Source organism: Oncorhynchus clarkii, chromosome 28 (assembly GCF_045791955.1).
Source record: "Oncorhynchus clarkii lewisi isolate Uvic-CL-2024 chromosome 28, UVic_Ocla_1.0, whole genome shotgun sequence".
Classification (NCBI taxonomy): Eukaryota; Metazoa; Chordata; class Actinopteri; order Salmoniformes; family Salmonidae; genus Oncorhynchus; species Oncorhynchus clarkii.
The window spans coordinates 20,652,191-20,667,677 of NC_092174.1; the positions used below are offsets into that span (position 1 = coordinate 20,652,191).

Below are 15,487 nucleotides of genomic sequence, written 5' to 3' on the forward strand. Positions count from 1 at the left end.
GGAAAGTATTCAAACCCCCAGACTTTTTACACATTTTGTTACATTACAGCAGTCCTTCTCAAATAGTGGGGCGCGCCCCCCTGGGGGGGCTCGGGGGGTTGCCGGGGGGGGGCACGATTGACCCCGGGGAACATGCTTTTTTTTGCCGCAGGGAGTAGGTTTTTTTTGCACCGAACAAGAGCACACAGCACAGAGCAGGAGATATGAAGTGCAGATAACAAACCCTTGAGATACACCATGGAAAAAGATTTAACAGGGATGAAAAGAAAGGCGGAGAGAGACGGAGATAATGAGACAAACGTAAGTCTCCCGAAAGCTAAGACGAGGAAATATGACGAAGCGTATGTAGCGCTTGGCTTCACTGTGACTACGGTGGGAGACGAGGAAAGACCGGTATGTTTACTGTGTCTAAAAATGTTGGCAGCGGACAGCATGAAGCCAAATAAATTAAGGCGTCACTTAAAGACGTTACACCCCAATCACGCTGATAAGCCGCTTGAGTTTTTTCAGTGAAAACGTGCCGAATATTGCCAACAATCGTCCCGCTTTGTGAATGTTACTTCAGTAAACCAGCGAGCACTGTTAGCATCATATAAGGTGGCTTACCAAATTGCTCAGTGCAAAAAATAAACACTCCATAGCAGAGGAGCTGATACTGCCTGCAGCATTAGACATGGTCTCTGTCATGCTGGATGACGCAAGTGCTGCAAAAACAAAAACTATCCCTCTGTCCAATGACACTGTCGCCAGACGTATAAATGACATTGCTAACGATCTTAAAGAACAGCTGGTAGATAAATTCAAAGACAAACGTTTTGCCGTACAGTTCGATGAAGCAACTGAGAGCAACAAAGACTGTTTGTTTATCGCTTATGTACGTTTTGACATGACAAACTCCCTGTGTGAGGATCTACTTTTTTGTAAATATGTCAGAGACAGAGCCACAGCTGAAGAGCTATTCAAAATGCTGGACTGCTCCCTGACTGAGAATGGGCTAAAGTGGGAGAACTGCATTGGTGTTTGCAGTGATGGTGCACAGACCATGGCAGGGATGAGAAAAGGACTTCGACCACTCATCAAGAAGGCCTCACCTAATGCTGAGTGGACACACTGTGTTATACACAGAGAAGCATTGGAATCAAGGCACCTTTCCTCTGAATTAAGTGAGGTTATGACTGACATTGTAGGTGTAGTCAATTTTATAAAGACCAGACCACTAAAAACAAGAGTCTTCTCTGCTATCTGTGAGGAGATGGGGGCTGAACATCAAGCTGTGCTGTGTCACAGTGAAGCAAGGTGGCTGTCACGAGGAAAAGTCTTGTCCCGAGTTGTTGAGCTCAGAGAGCAGATAAGAATGTTTTCGGAGCAGGAGCACAAGTATGACCTCGCAGAAAAATTTGGTGATGAGAACTTCCTGGCAAAACTGGCCTACCTGAGTGACATATTTGGAAAGCTAAATGAACTAAATCTACAGTTTCAAGGGAAAGATAAACACCCCCCTCAGGTCACAGACAAGATCAGCTCTTTCACTCAAAAGCTTGCAATGTGGGGCAGGCGACTTGATGAAGGAAATACTGATTCATTCGAGAACCTGCATGAATTTGTTGACACTACTGACTATGATGCCACCTCAGTGATTCCATATATTAAGGAGCATATTTCATCACTGATGGGATTCTTTAAAAAGCACTTCCCTGAAAACAGTTCCCAATATGACTGGGTGCACCAGCTCCAACTGGTTTCAGCTCTGCAGAGGAGGACCAGTTCATTGATATGATGTCTGACTCCACATTGAGACTGAGGTTCACATCACAGACACTGAGTGAATTATGGCTGAGTGTAGAGAGGCAGTATCCACTCTTATGGCAGAGGGCCATGGGCATTCTTCTTCCTTTTGCAACATCTTATCTTTGTGAGACTGGCTTCTCTGCTGTTGCTGCACTGAAGACCAAGTACAGGTCCCAGCTAAACATTGAGCAGGAGCTGAGAGTTGCAGTATCATGCTTCAAACCCCGCTTTGAAAAGCTGTGCTCTGCAAAACGTGCTCATTGCAGCCATTAATCCTGATTTCCTCATTTTGATTTTAAAAAATCAGCACAAATTGTTTTATTCATTTTTGTTTTATAGGTCAAAGTGTTTCATATATTGTGCTCCTGAGTTAATGTTGCTGATCAATTTGAATTTATTATTATTGCTTGATTATATTTTATTTTATTTTTCAGTATCAAATGGTCAAAAAAAATTACAGTTTAAATAAGGATTTATTTATTTTTTAAATTTCAGGCAAATTGATGCACTAAGTCTTTTCTGTTACAGACTAAAAAACAATGTTAATAATGTTATTCTTTGTTGTAGGTTGATCTATATTTCTTTCTTTTTTTATGTCAATAAGGATACAATGTTATGCAGAGGTATACTTATAACAATTTTCTAGACAAATGATACTATTTACAGTCACGGCAGAGAGTTGGGGGGCGCGAAATGTTTACTTCTTCCTAGGGGGGCGTAACAGAAAATAATTGAGAAGCACTGCATTACAGACTTTAAAAAAAAATAGCTTAAATACATTTTCCTCATCATTTGACATACAATACCCCATAATGACAGAGCAAAAACAGGTTTTTAGAAATGTTTGCAAATTTATAAATAAATAAAATATTCAGACTCTTTGCTATGAGACTCGAAATGGATCTCAGGTGCATCCTGTTTCCATTGATCATCCTTGAGATGTTTCTACAACTTGATTGGAGTCCGCTCGTGGTACATTCAATTGATTGGATATAATTTTGCACACACCTGTCTATATCAGGTCCCACAGTTGAAAATGCATGTCAAAGCAAAAACCAAGCCGTGAGGTCAAATGAATTGTCTGTAGAGCTCTGCGACAGGAATTCCCCAAGAACACAGAGGCCTCCATCATTCTTAAATGGAAGAAGCTTGGAACCACCAAGACTCTTCCTAGAGCTGGCCGCCTGGTCAAACTGAGCAATCGGGGGAAAAGGGCCTTGGTCAGGGAGGTGACCGAGAACCCGACGGTCACTCTGACAGAGCTCCAGAGTTCCTCTGTGGAGATGGGAGAACCTTCCAGAAGGACAACCATTTCTGCAGCACTCCACCAATCAGACCCTTATGGTATTGCGGCCAGACAGAAGCCACTCCTCAGTAAAAGGCACATGACAGCCCGCTTGGAGTTTGGCTAAAGGCACCTAACGGACTCTCAGACCATGAGAAATAAGATTGAACTTTTTGGCCTGAATGCCAATCTGGAGGTAACCTGGCACCATCCTTACAGTGAAGCATGGAGGTGGCAGCATCATACTGTGGCGATTTTTTTAAGTGGCAGGGACTGAAAGACTATTCAGGATCGAGGGAAAGATGAACGGAGCAAAGTACAGAGAGATTCTTGATGAAAACAATTTGAGTATTATTCCAATCTATTTTTTTGCTGTTGAGAGAGGAAAATAGAGGAAAATGTTGGCCTAGATAATGAAGCAGGCTTATGGTAAAGCCAATTATGATAATGCCTCAGCTGACCTCTACATCATCCTATTTTGTAAAGGAGCATCTGGATGAGATCTGGTGGGGAGCATTTGTAACACATGTGGACTGGTATAATTTACAATGTTCTCATGGAGTATCTGGTTATAAGCAACTGTTTTGCTTAGCAACATGCACGGGAAGGTGGAGGGGAAAAATGTGCTGGCAGGTAGATGGAATATTTTAATACCATGAGACATCAACAGTTTGTGTTCCATAGATAGTTCCAGGTTACACTAAAGTCAGTTGAATTCTGAATAAAAAGGTTCTGGGTAATAATAGAGTAATATATAACATCTAATAAATGAATGGGGAAATATATCAAAATACAAAGCCTGCCTTTTGATCCCCAAAAATAGACTAAATCAAAGGAAACGATGAAAGAAAAATGGAACTGTCAGTCTCAGAAATTATGGCTTGTAGCATATCATTGCCAGTGATAAATATTTCAACAAATAAAGCCTGAACAAGGTAGAGAAAGAGGCTTATAGTTTGCAGTGAACCTTGCCATAGTTGAGCACATTTGGGCCCCATTTCAATCCACTGTAGATGAAAGAACTGCACTGTGGGTTCTTTCAGAACTCACACTTTTGTACTTAGCTGCTTTAAGGAAAGGTTTTACTAACAATGACTGTGATATGCGCTTGTCTTTACCTACCTTAGTTGATCGCACTGACTGTAAGCCGCTCTCGATAAGTGTCCGCAAAATGACCAAAATATAAATATAAATCAGATTAGTTAATTGTGTTAAAACTGACACAACCCGCAAGCTACTCCTCTCGCGGACAATGGATTTTGATGTGAAATCACAACTGCCCTTAAAAATACAGCATAAACCTTCTCAGTGAACACACTGTGGTTTGCTTTATCTGCAATCGATTGAATTTGGGTCTTGGTTTGATATTCTCTGTTGTGTATGACTTAATATAAATGGTCTTACCATGGTTTTATTTACTATTCACAGTCAAATTAAATCCCTTTTAACTGCAAACATGTAGAGCCAAAAAAAAATATGTCCAAAGAATCTTCTCTGAGATCAAGCTTAGGCTACTTTAAAGAAAGGGATAGACATGATCAGGTTAGAAATGCATTTTTCAAAGCATGTACTGCACAGGTCTTCATTTTGAAGACTAACACAATAGAGAGATAAAACCGACTGTCTGGATAGAACAGAGCAGCCTAGATTTGCAAAAGATCTTACGTCTCATCTTTAATCATGTTGGTACTGTATAATAATGTAGGCACATTACCTGGATTAAAATACTATTGAAAATCCTTTCAAATAATTGATATGTATCTTTTCTGGCATAATGGACCAATACAATACTCCCAAAACTGCAAACCTCACTCATCTGGCACTCCAGGCAGGCTAGAGCAAACACAAAGTTTGTTTAAGATTTTAAATAGTAAATGAACCCTGTGTGGCAGGCATTATGCAGTATAGAACACTCACCTCACATGACTGGATACAGTGGATCAGTTTGGGGTCAGGATGCCACCTCGTCATTCCTGTGCAAACAATGCCCTGTAATGTAACATTGATTGAGACAATGTAATTAGTTATCAGTATCTACAGCAATATCTATAGATCCAAACCCATTTTGGTTATACTAGGCTTACAGGAGACAGTTTGTCTGTACACAGGACTTTATTTTTGTTCAATGACTACACTTGATAAAGATATCTAAATGCATGTACATCTCTAGCTTTACTCTAATGCTCCCATCAAACCAAAAACATTTAGTCAACAAGCCCATATTTTGTGTTATGAAATGATCCAGCCAAAATGGCCCTGTCATCTTGAGTTCTCCTCATAATGGTGTGTGGCATTGACTTTCTACCTCAACGACAGCATACTAATCGTATTGTTTGACTGAAAAAGACTGTAGGAGTAACAGGATACCACTTTGTGTCCCAAAAGTTGTCTTGTAAAGGGATACAGACATGATTCCCATCTAGACTCAATCGAACATAATGCATTGGATCACGATGACCTGCCAGTAATACAACTCAAGTCATCAAAATCAGTGCCAAACTATTTGGCCTTCAGGCAGTTACGTCTGCTGGCTCAGTGAATGACCACCCAATAGAGTGTCAAATGATAGGGCTATTTACGTTAGCCTTCATGTCAAAGCGATCCTTCAAGATAATATTGGGCAGGTTGCCCTTCTTAAGAAAACAACAGTTCATTTCACTCTGACACAATAGTGAAATTCCTAGACATTTTGCTGTGATGATTGCGTGTTGCGTAAATTCTTGAAAGGCGCCTATTTCTAATAGTATAAACTCTGATGTCACAACTTTTTTTTGTCCATCCGAATCTTCATACCTCATTATTTGCCATCTGCATGTCAAACTGGCAGAAATGACAATAAACATTTGATCTTAACAGAATTCACAGTGAGGCTAAGAGTGTCCTCCTAACTGAGCAGAAAAGAAGCAGGAAGATTGCACCTGGTTGTTTATATCGAACAATATAAATACATTCAGTAAAATAAGCTGCTAAGCGTAGGCCGGTGATTCATTTGCAGGAAAAGCTCAACTTGAAGGACTGACAACTGTTTGTTTTAGTCCATTATTCATCCAAATGAATCATTTGAGCAAGCCACAGAGCTGTGTGTGAAGCTCTAAGGTTACACAAGGTGAATATTAGCCAATACAACATAAAATGTTGCAAATAACAAAGCAGCAACGTCTACGTCAGTCAAACACCTTACCTGAACCCTGCCTGGCAGCATCCAGTGCTTGACGCTGTCTGCTGTGGTGCTATTGGCTAGAACCACTGGGTCATGCAAGGCCGCACTGCATGTTGGGTAGCAAACTGCACCTGCAGTGATACAAAGTAAGCTTTCCTTTCACTCCAATTTGCATCGGTTGAATTTATTTATGTGCAAAAAAAAAAAAAAAGCCATAGTTAAGACGAGTCATCTGTGATTCAACAGCTTGGCAGCTCATCTAGCAAAGTAATTTACCACCTGCTACCTGCTATGGCGCTGTTTTATTTTGCCATGTGTATGCATGCCTTCTGGGATACACAACACACCACAATATATGGGCAATAAATATACACATTATATATATATATATATACTCTGTATATATACAGTACCAGTCAAAAGTTTGGACACACCTACTCAGTCAAGTTTTTTTAAAATATTTTTACTATTTTATACATCGTAGAATAATAGTAAATCAAATCAAAACTATGAAATAACAAAAAAGTGTTAAACAAATAAAAATAGATTTTAGATTCTTCAAAGTAGCCACCCTTTCTTTGCCTTGATGACAGCTTTGCACACTCTTAGCATTCTCTCAACCAGCTTTATGAGGTAGTCCCCTGGAATGCATTTCAATTAACAGATGTGCCTTGTTAAAAGTTCATTTGTGGATTTAATGCGTTTGAGCCAATCAGTTGTGTTGTGACAACGTAGGGTTAGTATACAGAAGATAGACCAGTTGGTAAAAGACCATGTCCCTATTATGTCAAAATAAGTTCAAACAAGCAAAGAGAAACATCAGAGGATAAGTTCATTAGAGTTAACTGCACCTCAGATTGTAGCCCAAATAAAGTCTTCACAGAGTTCAAGTAACAGACACATCTCAACATCAACTGTTCAGAGGAGACTGCGTGAGTCAGGCCTTAATTTGTCGAATTGCTACAAAGAAACCACTACTAAAGGACACCAATAAGAAGAAAATATTTGCTTGGGCCAAGAAACACAAGCAATGGACATTAGACGGTGGAAATCTGTCCTTTGGTCTGATGAGTCCAAATTTTATGTTTTTGGTTCCAACCACCGTGTCTTTGTGAGACGCAGAGTAGGTGAACGGATGATCTCCCAATGTGTTGTTCCCACCGTAATGCATGGAGGAGGAGGTGTGATGGTGTGGGGGTGCTTTGCTGGTGACACTGCCTGTGGTTTATTTAGAATTCAAGGCACACTTAACCAGCATGGCTACCACAGCATTCTGCAGCTATACGCCATCCCATCTTGTTTGCGCTTAGTGGGACTATCATTACTTTTTCAACAGGATAACGACCCAAAACACACCTCCAGGCTGTATAAGAGCTATTTGACCAAGAAGGAGAGTGATGGAGTGCTGCATTAGATAACCTGGCCTTCACAATCACCCGACCTCAGCCCAATTGAGATTTGGGATGATTTGGAACGTGTAGTGAAGTAATAACAGCCAACAAGTGCTCAGCATATGTGGGAACTCCTTCAAGGCTGTTGGAAAAGCATTCCCGGTGACTACCTCATGAAGCTGTTTGAGAGAATGCCAAGAGTGTGCAAAGCGGTCATCAAGGCAAATAAAGGGTGGCTACTTTGTAGAATCTATTTTTATTTGTTTAACACTTTTTTGTTTGTTACATGATTCCATATCTGTTGTTTCATAGTTTGGATGTATTCACTATTATTCTACAATGTAGAAAATAGTACAGATAAAGAAAAATATTTGACTGGTACTGTGTATATATTACCACAGTACAGTATTACATAATTATGAGATGTTTCAAATTATCTGACTTTACACTGTAGAAACTTTCAGACTAAAGAAATACCAACTAAAATGCATTCTGTGTAGAATCAATAAATATATGTAATTATCAGAACGATGCAGTGCATAATTTCTTTGAAATAATACTGACAGTCTGTTGATTACTACAGTACATTGCAGTACATTACTACGCTAAAGTAAGTGTAATACGGAGTTTCCTCAAGCTGGAGGAGTTGAGAAGGAGACTTACCAACACTGAAGCCCTCGTCACAGGCATACTGAATCCGATTGACATCAGGGGGAGGTGGGCAGGCTTCATTCAACCTTGTACACATTGTGAACTTCTCTGTCCACTCTCCATCTTTAGTGCAGCGAATTGTGTGCTGTCAGGAGAGATAAAAACAGAATGAATAAGATATGGCACTTTATTAATAGAATGACAGCTCAGACAGTGGACCTATATTGCATCTTTTGTTTTGTATAAAGAGAGCTAAAGCATTACGTTTTCCGAGGCATGAGGACACTGGAGGGTACAGAGGCTGTTGTAGTGCCTGCCATTGGTGCAGGTGAACATGCCCTCATAGACAGCAGGTAGAGATGGACAGGGAATGGGTTCACAGCCCCCCTCCTCCCACTGGCCCCCCTCTACACACTCCACCTTCAGAAACCTTCTGGGGATGCACAAACACACACACAAGCACACACATACTGTCAGTAGGAATACCGGCCTACGCCATCGGCCTTCACATACACAGTACTGACATACGGTGACGCACTAACAAACACCTACACATTTTATGTAATCTCTGGCTAAACCTGAGGGAATAAGTCAGTACATGGACTAAAACCAGGAGTGAAAAAGAGAGGGATACAGGATTCACAAGCCTCAGTAATAACACGTTATTGTACCGGTTACCATTTTCAATAAAATTGTGGTGTTAACAATGTATTTGAGTAAATACATTTAACATGTCAAAGTTCATAATAAACAAGATCATTTCAACCGATTTAATAGTGCTTTTGGTTCTTCACATATTGTAACTCATTAGAAGTCCTTAAGACATTCACATATCTTAAAGTGAGTTGAGAATCTCATAAAGAAGTCCAGATGTTAAATAAAGGTTAAATAAAAATAAACAAAATAAAAAAGGTGCAAATGCCCTGTTCTGATATCAGTTTGTACATGCAGTTGGTCCAGTACAACATGCTGAGCAGTCTTAGAAAGTTTAGATAGATTCAAGAACAATGTTTTTGACGGGCCGATATGCCCAATAGTAAGGGATAATGCTGACTCCAACAAAGAGAGGAAAGAAACCCGCAACATCGGCTTACTAATGGGTAACCAACTCATTAGAAACACGTGAATCACATTGATAATCAGGCTAAGTTACCCAATGAATAAAACTGGAAAACAATAATGAGAAAAGTAAACATTGGTATGGATCTTACTGGAGATGTATGTCCCTATACTTTAAAACCATACACAGGTATGCAGGGTTTATGGATCTAAAGGTACATTTAAATGTACGAATTGTGCTATTTAAACTCAGGATCCGTGGGAGAAATATGTGATGCATTCATTGTTTCCTGTTACATAAAATATCAGCTTCTAACACTGTTCTATAACACGTTTATGGAACAGAGCAAAAAAAGTGATACATAACACATTACTCACTTTCTGGACTTTGTTTTTAGGCTGCCAGTAACATAGCAACCTGGGTTACATTTGTAACGGCATACGGTACCCACATCATGCCCTGTACCTTCGCACTGGGGCACTAGGAGCTTGGCATTGGGTACTGTAGGAGGCTCTGGGCACTCTATCTTACAGTAGGCTTCAGGGAAGGACCATAGACCATCATCTAAACACACCAACCTATCACTGTCTCCTGCAAAACAAATAAAGGCACAAAATCTATTCAAACCTCACACAGAAAAATAATTAAGTTAGTTATTAACACTCTTAATGAATCTGACATCTGGAATCAGTCCGTTCATTTGAATGAGGTAAGTTTGTGGACTGTTAGTGATTTATTATGATCAATTGTATGTGTCCATACCTGCCGGTGCCTAGAGCTAAATTATCTAAGGCCCCACGCAAGGTTATGTTGGTATGTATATGTATATGTAATCAATACTCTAAAAGTTGTGTTCATTTTATTGGTCTATAAAATGTAATGAATATTTTACATGGTTTAAAGTGTTTTATGAGGTCTTTAAGCTTAGCTCTAGTGTTGCAATCATTAAAAAAAAATCCAATACAGCTGTATAAGGAGGAATCGCTGAGTATTGAGTAATGCATGGCACTGGGTACATAGGAACTGGGATCAACATGCATGTTGGGTCAATATCGGTAACCTATCAAACAATTCAGAAGAGCTCATTGACTGACCACAGCCAGTGATCCAGCAGTAGTCTATGTAGCCAACTTAAAGCAGCCTAACAAACTGCTGTCAATAACAAGATAGGTTGCGGTTAACATCTGTTGGGAGTTGCCATCTGGGTCGTTCCACCAATTAGGTGCATTTGGGTAGTGTAACTTGGCAAAAAAAAAACATTTCACCAAATGTTTTAAATTCTGTCGTAAAGAGCACATGTTCAACTTAATAAAAAACACATTCTCCAACCTATAGAAGTTAAGTTAAAAAAAAGTGTACTATAGTAAGTGGCTATTATGTGCCAAATAAAGTTGTATTTGATTAACAACTGTATTTGATTAACGTTTATTGAAAAAGTATGAATTTCAGCAAACAAAGGTAAGCAACTACAGAGGACAAACATAGGTACAAGGTTAGTGTTTCATAATGAAACATTTTTGAAGTATTGACCTTGGGCGAATTGATGTAGTCCGAGCTGAATTCCACAAAGGCTGGTCTCTGGAGTTCATCAGAAACTTCCTTGAACATGGAGTGGAGTTTCGTCAGCTAGGGAAATGGAGGCTTGTTGGTGTGCAACAGGGAAGGGCAATTTATTGCACGTTTAAATTGTTAAAGGTCCAATGCTGATAGGCTCTTGGTAAAGAGCAATTTCTCAAGCAAGGATTGTGTGGGTGTGGTCTGAGTGGGGAGGGGAAAACTAAAAACTAGCTGTTAATGCAGAAAGGTTTGGAACTATCTTTCTTATTGGTCTATTCATTAATGTATCGCCTGGTGATGGTACTACCCAAACCAGATCAACCAGACGCATCTTGTTTCAAGTGGCCAAGTCCCGTCATGTGATCTTATAGTGGATGAACTGGGAATCAGACTTGAGATCTGATTACGTCAGTAAAAAGTTTACGACTTCATATGTAGTGTACAGTTGAAGTCAGAAGATTACATACACCTTAGCCAAATAAGTTTGAACTCAGTTTTTCAAAATTCCAGACATTTAATCCTAGTAAAAATTCCCTGTCTTAGGTCAGTTAGGATCACCACTTAATTTTAAGAATGTGAAATGTCAGAATAATAGTAGAGAGAATGATTTATTTCAGCTTTAATTTATTTTATCATATTCCCAGTGCGTCAGAAGTTTACATACACTCAATTAGTATTTGGTGGCATTTCCTTTAAATTTTTTAGCTTGTGTCAAACGTTTCGGGTAGCCTTCCACAAGCTTCCACTCACTCTTTTTCTTCCAAACATAACAATGGTCATTATGGCCAAACAGTTACAGTGCCTTGCGAAAGTATTCGGCCCCCTTGAACTTTGCGACCTTTTGACACATTTCAGGCTTCAAACATAAAGATATAAAACTGTATTTTTTTGTGAAGAATCAACAACAAGTGGGACACAATCACGACGTGGAACGACATTTATTGGATATTTCAAACTTTTTTAACATATCAAAAACTGAAAAATTGGCCGTGCAAAATTATTCAGCCCCTTTACTTTCAGTGCAGCAAACTCTCTCCAGAAGTTCAGTGAGGATCTCTGAATGATCCAATGTTGACCTAAATGACTAATGATGATAAATACAATCCACCTGTGTGTAATCAAGTCTCCGTATAAATGCACCTGCACTGTGATAGTCTCAGAGGTCCGTTAAAAGCGCAGAGAGCATCATGAAGAACAAGGAACACACCAGGCAGGTCCGAGATACTGTTGTGAAGAAGTTTAAAGCCGGATTTGGATACAAAAAGATTTCCCAAGCTTTAAACATCCCAAGGAGCACTGTGCAAGCGATAATATTGAAATGGAAGGAGTATCAGACCACTGCAAATCTACCAAGACCTGGCTGTCCCTCTAAACTTTCAGCTCATACAAGGAGAAGACTGATCAGAGATGCAGCCAAGAGGCCCATGATCACTCTGGATGAACTGCAGAGATCTACAGCTGAGGTGGGAGACTCTGTCCATAGGACAACATTCAGTCGTATATTGCACAAATCTGGCCTTTATGGAAGAGTGGCAAGAAGAAAGCCATTTCTTAAAAATATCCATAAAAAGTGTCATTTAAAGTTTGCCACAAGCCACCTGGGAGACACACCAAACATGTGGAAGAAGGTGCTCTGGTCAGATGAAACCAAAATTGAACTTTTTGGCAACAATGCAAAACGTTATGTTTGGCGTAAAAACAACACAGCTCATCACCCTGAACACACCATAGCCACTGTCAAACATGGTGGTGGCAGCATCATGGTTTGGGCCTGCTTTTCTTCAGCAGGGACAGGGAAGATGGTTAAAATTGATGGGAAGATGAAGATGGATGGAGCCAAATACAGGACCATTCTGGAAGAAAACCTGATGGAGTCTGCAAAAGACCTGAGACTGGGACGGAGATTTGTCTTCCAACAAGACAATGATCCAAAACATAAAGCAAAATCTACAATGGAATGGTTAAAAAATAAACATATCCAGGTGTTAGAATGGCCAAGTCAAAGTCCAGACCTGAATCCAATCGAGAATCTGTGGAAAGAACTGAAAACTGCTGTTCACAAATGCTCTCCATCCAACCTCACTGAGCTCGAGCTGTTTTGCAAGGAGGAATGGGAAAAAATGTCAGTCTCTCGATGTGCAAAACTGATAGAGACATACCCCAAGCGACTTACAGCTGTAATCGCAGCAAAAGGTGGCGCTACAAAGTATTAACTTAAGGGGGCTGAATAATTTTGCACGCCCAATTTTTCAGTTTTTGATTTGTTAAAAAAGTTTGAAATATCCAATAAATGTCGTTCCACTTCATGATTGTGTCCCACTTGTTGTTGATTCTTCACAAAAAAAACAGTTTTATATCTTTATGTTTGAAGCCTGAAATGTGGCAAAAGGTCGCAAAGTTCAAGGGGGCCGAATACTTTCGCAAGGCACTGTATATTTTTGTTTCATCAGACCAGAGGACATTTCCCCAAAAAGCATGATCTTTGTTCCCATTTGCAGTTGCACACTGTAGTCTGGCTTTTTTATGGCAGTTTTGGAGCAGTGGCCTCTTCCTTGCTGAGCGGCCTTTCAGGTTATGTCGATATAGGACTCGTTTTACTGTGGATATAGATACTTTGTACCTGTTTCCTCATCACAAGGTCCTTTGATGTTGTTCTTGGATTGATTTGCACTTCTCGCACCAAAGTACGTTGTCTCTAGGAGACGGAACACGTTTCCTTCCTGAGCGGTATGATGGCTGCATAGTCCCATGGTGTTTATTCTTGCGTACTATTGTTTGTACAGATGAACGTGGTGCCTTCAGGCGTTTGGAAATTGCTCCCAAGGATGAACCAGACTTGTGGAGGTCTACAAAAAAAATTCTGAGGTCTTGGCTGATTTCTTTTCATTTTCCCATGATGTCAAGCAAAGAGGCACTGAGTTTGAAGTTTTGACTCAAATTAAGTCAATTAGCCTATCAGAAGCTTCTAAAGCCATGACATAATTTTCTGGAATTTTCCAAGCTGTTTAAAGGCACAATCAACTTAGTGTATGTAAACCTCTGACCCAATGGAATTGTGATACAGTGAATTATAAGTGAAATTATCTGACTGTAAACAATTGTTGGAAAAAGTACTTGTGTCATGCACAAAGTTGATGTCCTAACCGACTTGCCAGAACTATAGTTTGTTAACAAGAAATGTGTGGAGTGGTTGAAAAACGAGATTTAATGACGCCAACCAAAGTGTAGGTAAACTTCCGACTTCAACTCTATATAATTTCTGTAAGACAAAAAATGAAGGCATGGCATAGTGCTGCACTTTTAAAATGGCTGTGTTCCTATGGGAATTTGTGCATGTTTAGAGTGCCAACATTAGGAAAAAGATATGAAGAAAAAAATACATTGTAAAAAAAATATATAAAATACTTTTAGAATGGTAATTGGTGACATACTTTAATTCAAACCAACTTTCAAACCCAGCTATTCCCTAACATGGAGACAGTTTGTGAACCAACCCCCCCAATATATGTTTTTTTAAATTTTAGAATCAATCTGGCTCTGGCTCTGGCTCTGTAATAGTCACGTTGTTGATGTACAACTGTATCAGAATGGTTCCATGGTTCTTACCTTTCTAACAGTACTATGCACGTGTTTGTAGGACTTATAGTTTTGAAATCAAAATGTGTCTAATGAAGGTAGTTTTCAATTTATCCCTTGCGTAGTCTCATTCTGTATACTCCCCTTGTCCTAAGGGTAAAAAATTACCCACCTTCGCTAAACCCCTAAAATAAAGCAGCTTAATTGAATTTTAAACCCCAAACATATTTTGCATGAAGAAACAACCTGTCATTCATCACAAACTTTGTGAATATCTGGGTTTTCTCTCTGCGTTTAATCAGTGGACACCACTCGTTTTTATTACAACACACCTGTCATGATTGTTTTCTTTACTAACGTAGAGGTTTATTATTATTGCTAAAGGTACTGCATAGGCGTAAACACATTTTTTGGGGCAATAGCAACGATTAAAACATTCCCAAACCAGAAACCGTGGATTGATGGCAGCATTCGTGTGAAACTGAAAGCGCGAACCACTGCTTTTAATCAGGGCAAGGTGACCGGAAACATGACCGAATACAAACAGTGCAGCTATTCCCTCCGCAAGGCAATCAAACAAGCTAAGCGTCAATATAGAGACAAAGTAGAATCGCAATTCAACGGCTCAGACGCAAGAGGTATGTGGCAGGGTCTACAGTCAATCACGGATTACAAAAAGAAAACCAGCCCAGTCACGGACCAGGATGCCTTGCTCCCAAGCAGACTAAATAACTTTTTTGCCCGCTTTGAGGACAATACAGTGCCACTGACACGGCCCGCAACCAAAACATGCGGACTCTCCTTCACTGCAGCCGAGGTGAGTAAAACATTTAAACGTGCTAACCCTCGCAAGGCTGCAGGCCCAAACGGCATCCCCAGCTGCGCCCTCAGAGCATGCGCAGACCAGCTGACTGGTGTGTATACGGACATATTCAATCAATCCCTATCCCAGTCTGCTGTTCCCACATGCTTCAAGAGGGCCACCTTTGTTCCTGTTCCCAAGAAAGCTAAGGTAACTG

At 39.9% G+C, this 15,487-nt stretch overlaps 1 protein-coding gene across 1 annotated transcript in view; it reads right to left on the reverse strand.

The window, feature by feature from the left end:
- The window catches only part of LOC139387384 (pappalysin-2-like), an 83,390-nt gene that overhangs the window by 8,022 nt on the left and 59,881 nt on the right, over positions 1 to 15,487 (reverse strand). The window contains exons 17-21 of the mRNA XM_071133529.1: positions 9,713 to 9,926; positions 8,540 to 8,708; positions 8,288 to 8,420; positions 6,255 to 6,364; positions 4,991 to 5,062 (exon numbers count right to left, since the gene is read on the reverse strand). Of these exons, the coding sequence (XP_070989630.1) occupies positions 4,991 to 5,062; positions 6,255 to 6,364; positions 8,288 to 8,420; positions 8,540 to 8,708; positions 9,713 to 9,926 (698 nt within the window). The remainder of the gene's footprint in view (positions 1 to 4,990; positions 5,063 to 6,254; positions 6,365 to 8,287; positions 8,421 to 8,539; positions 8,709 to 9,712; positions 9,927 to 15,487) is intronic.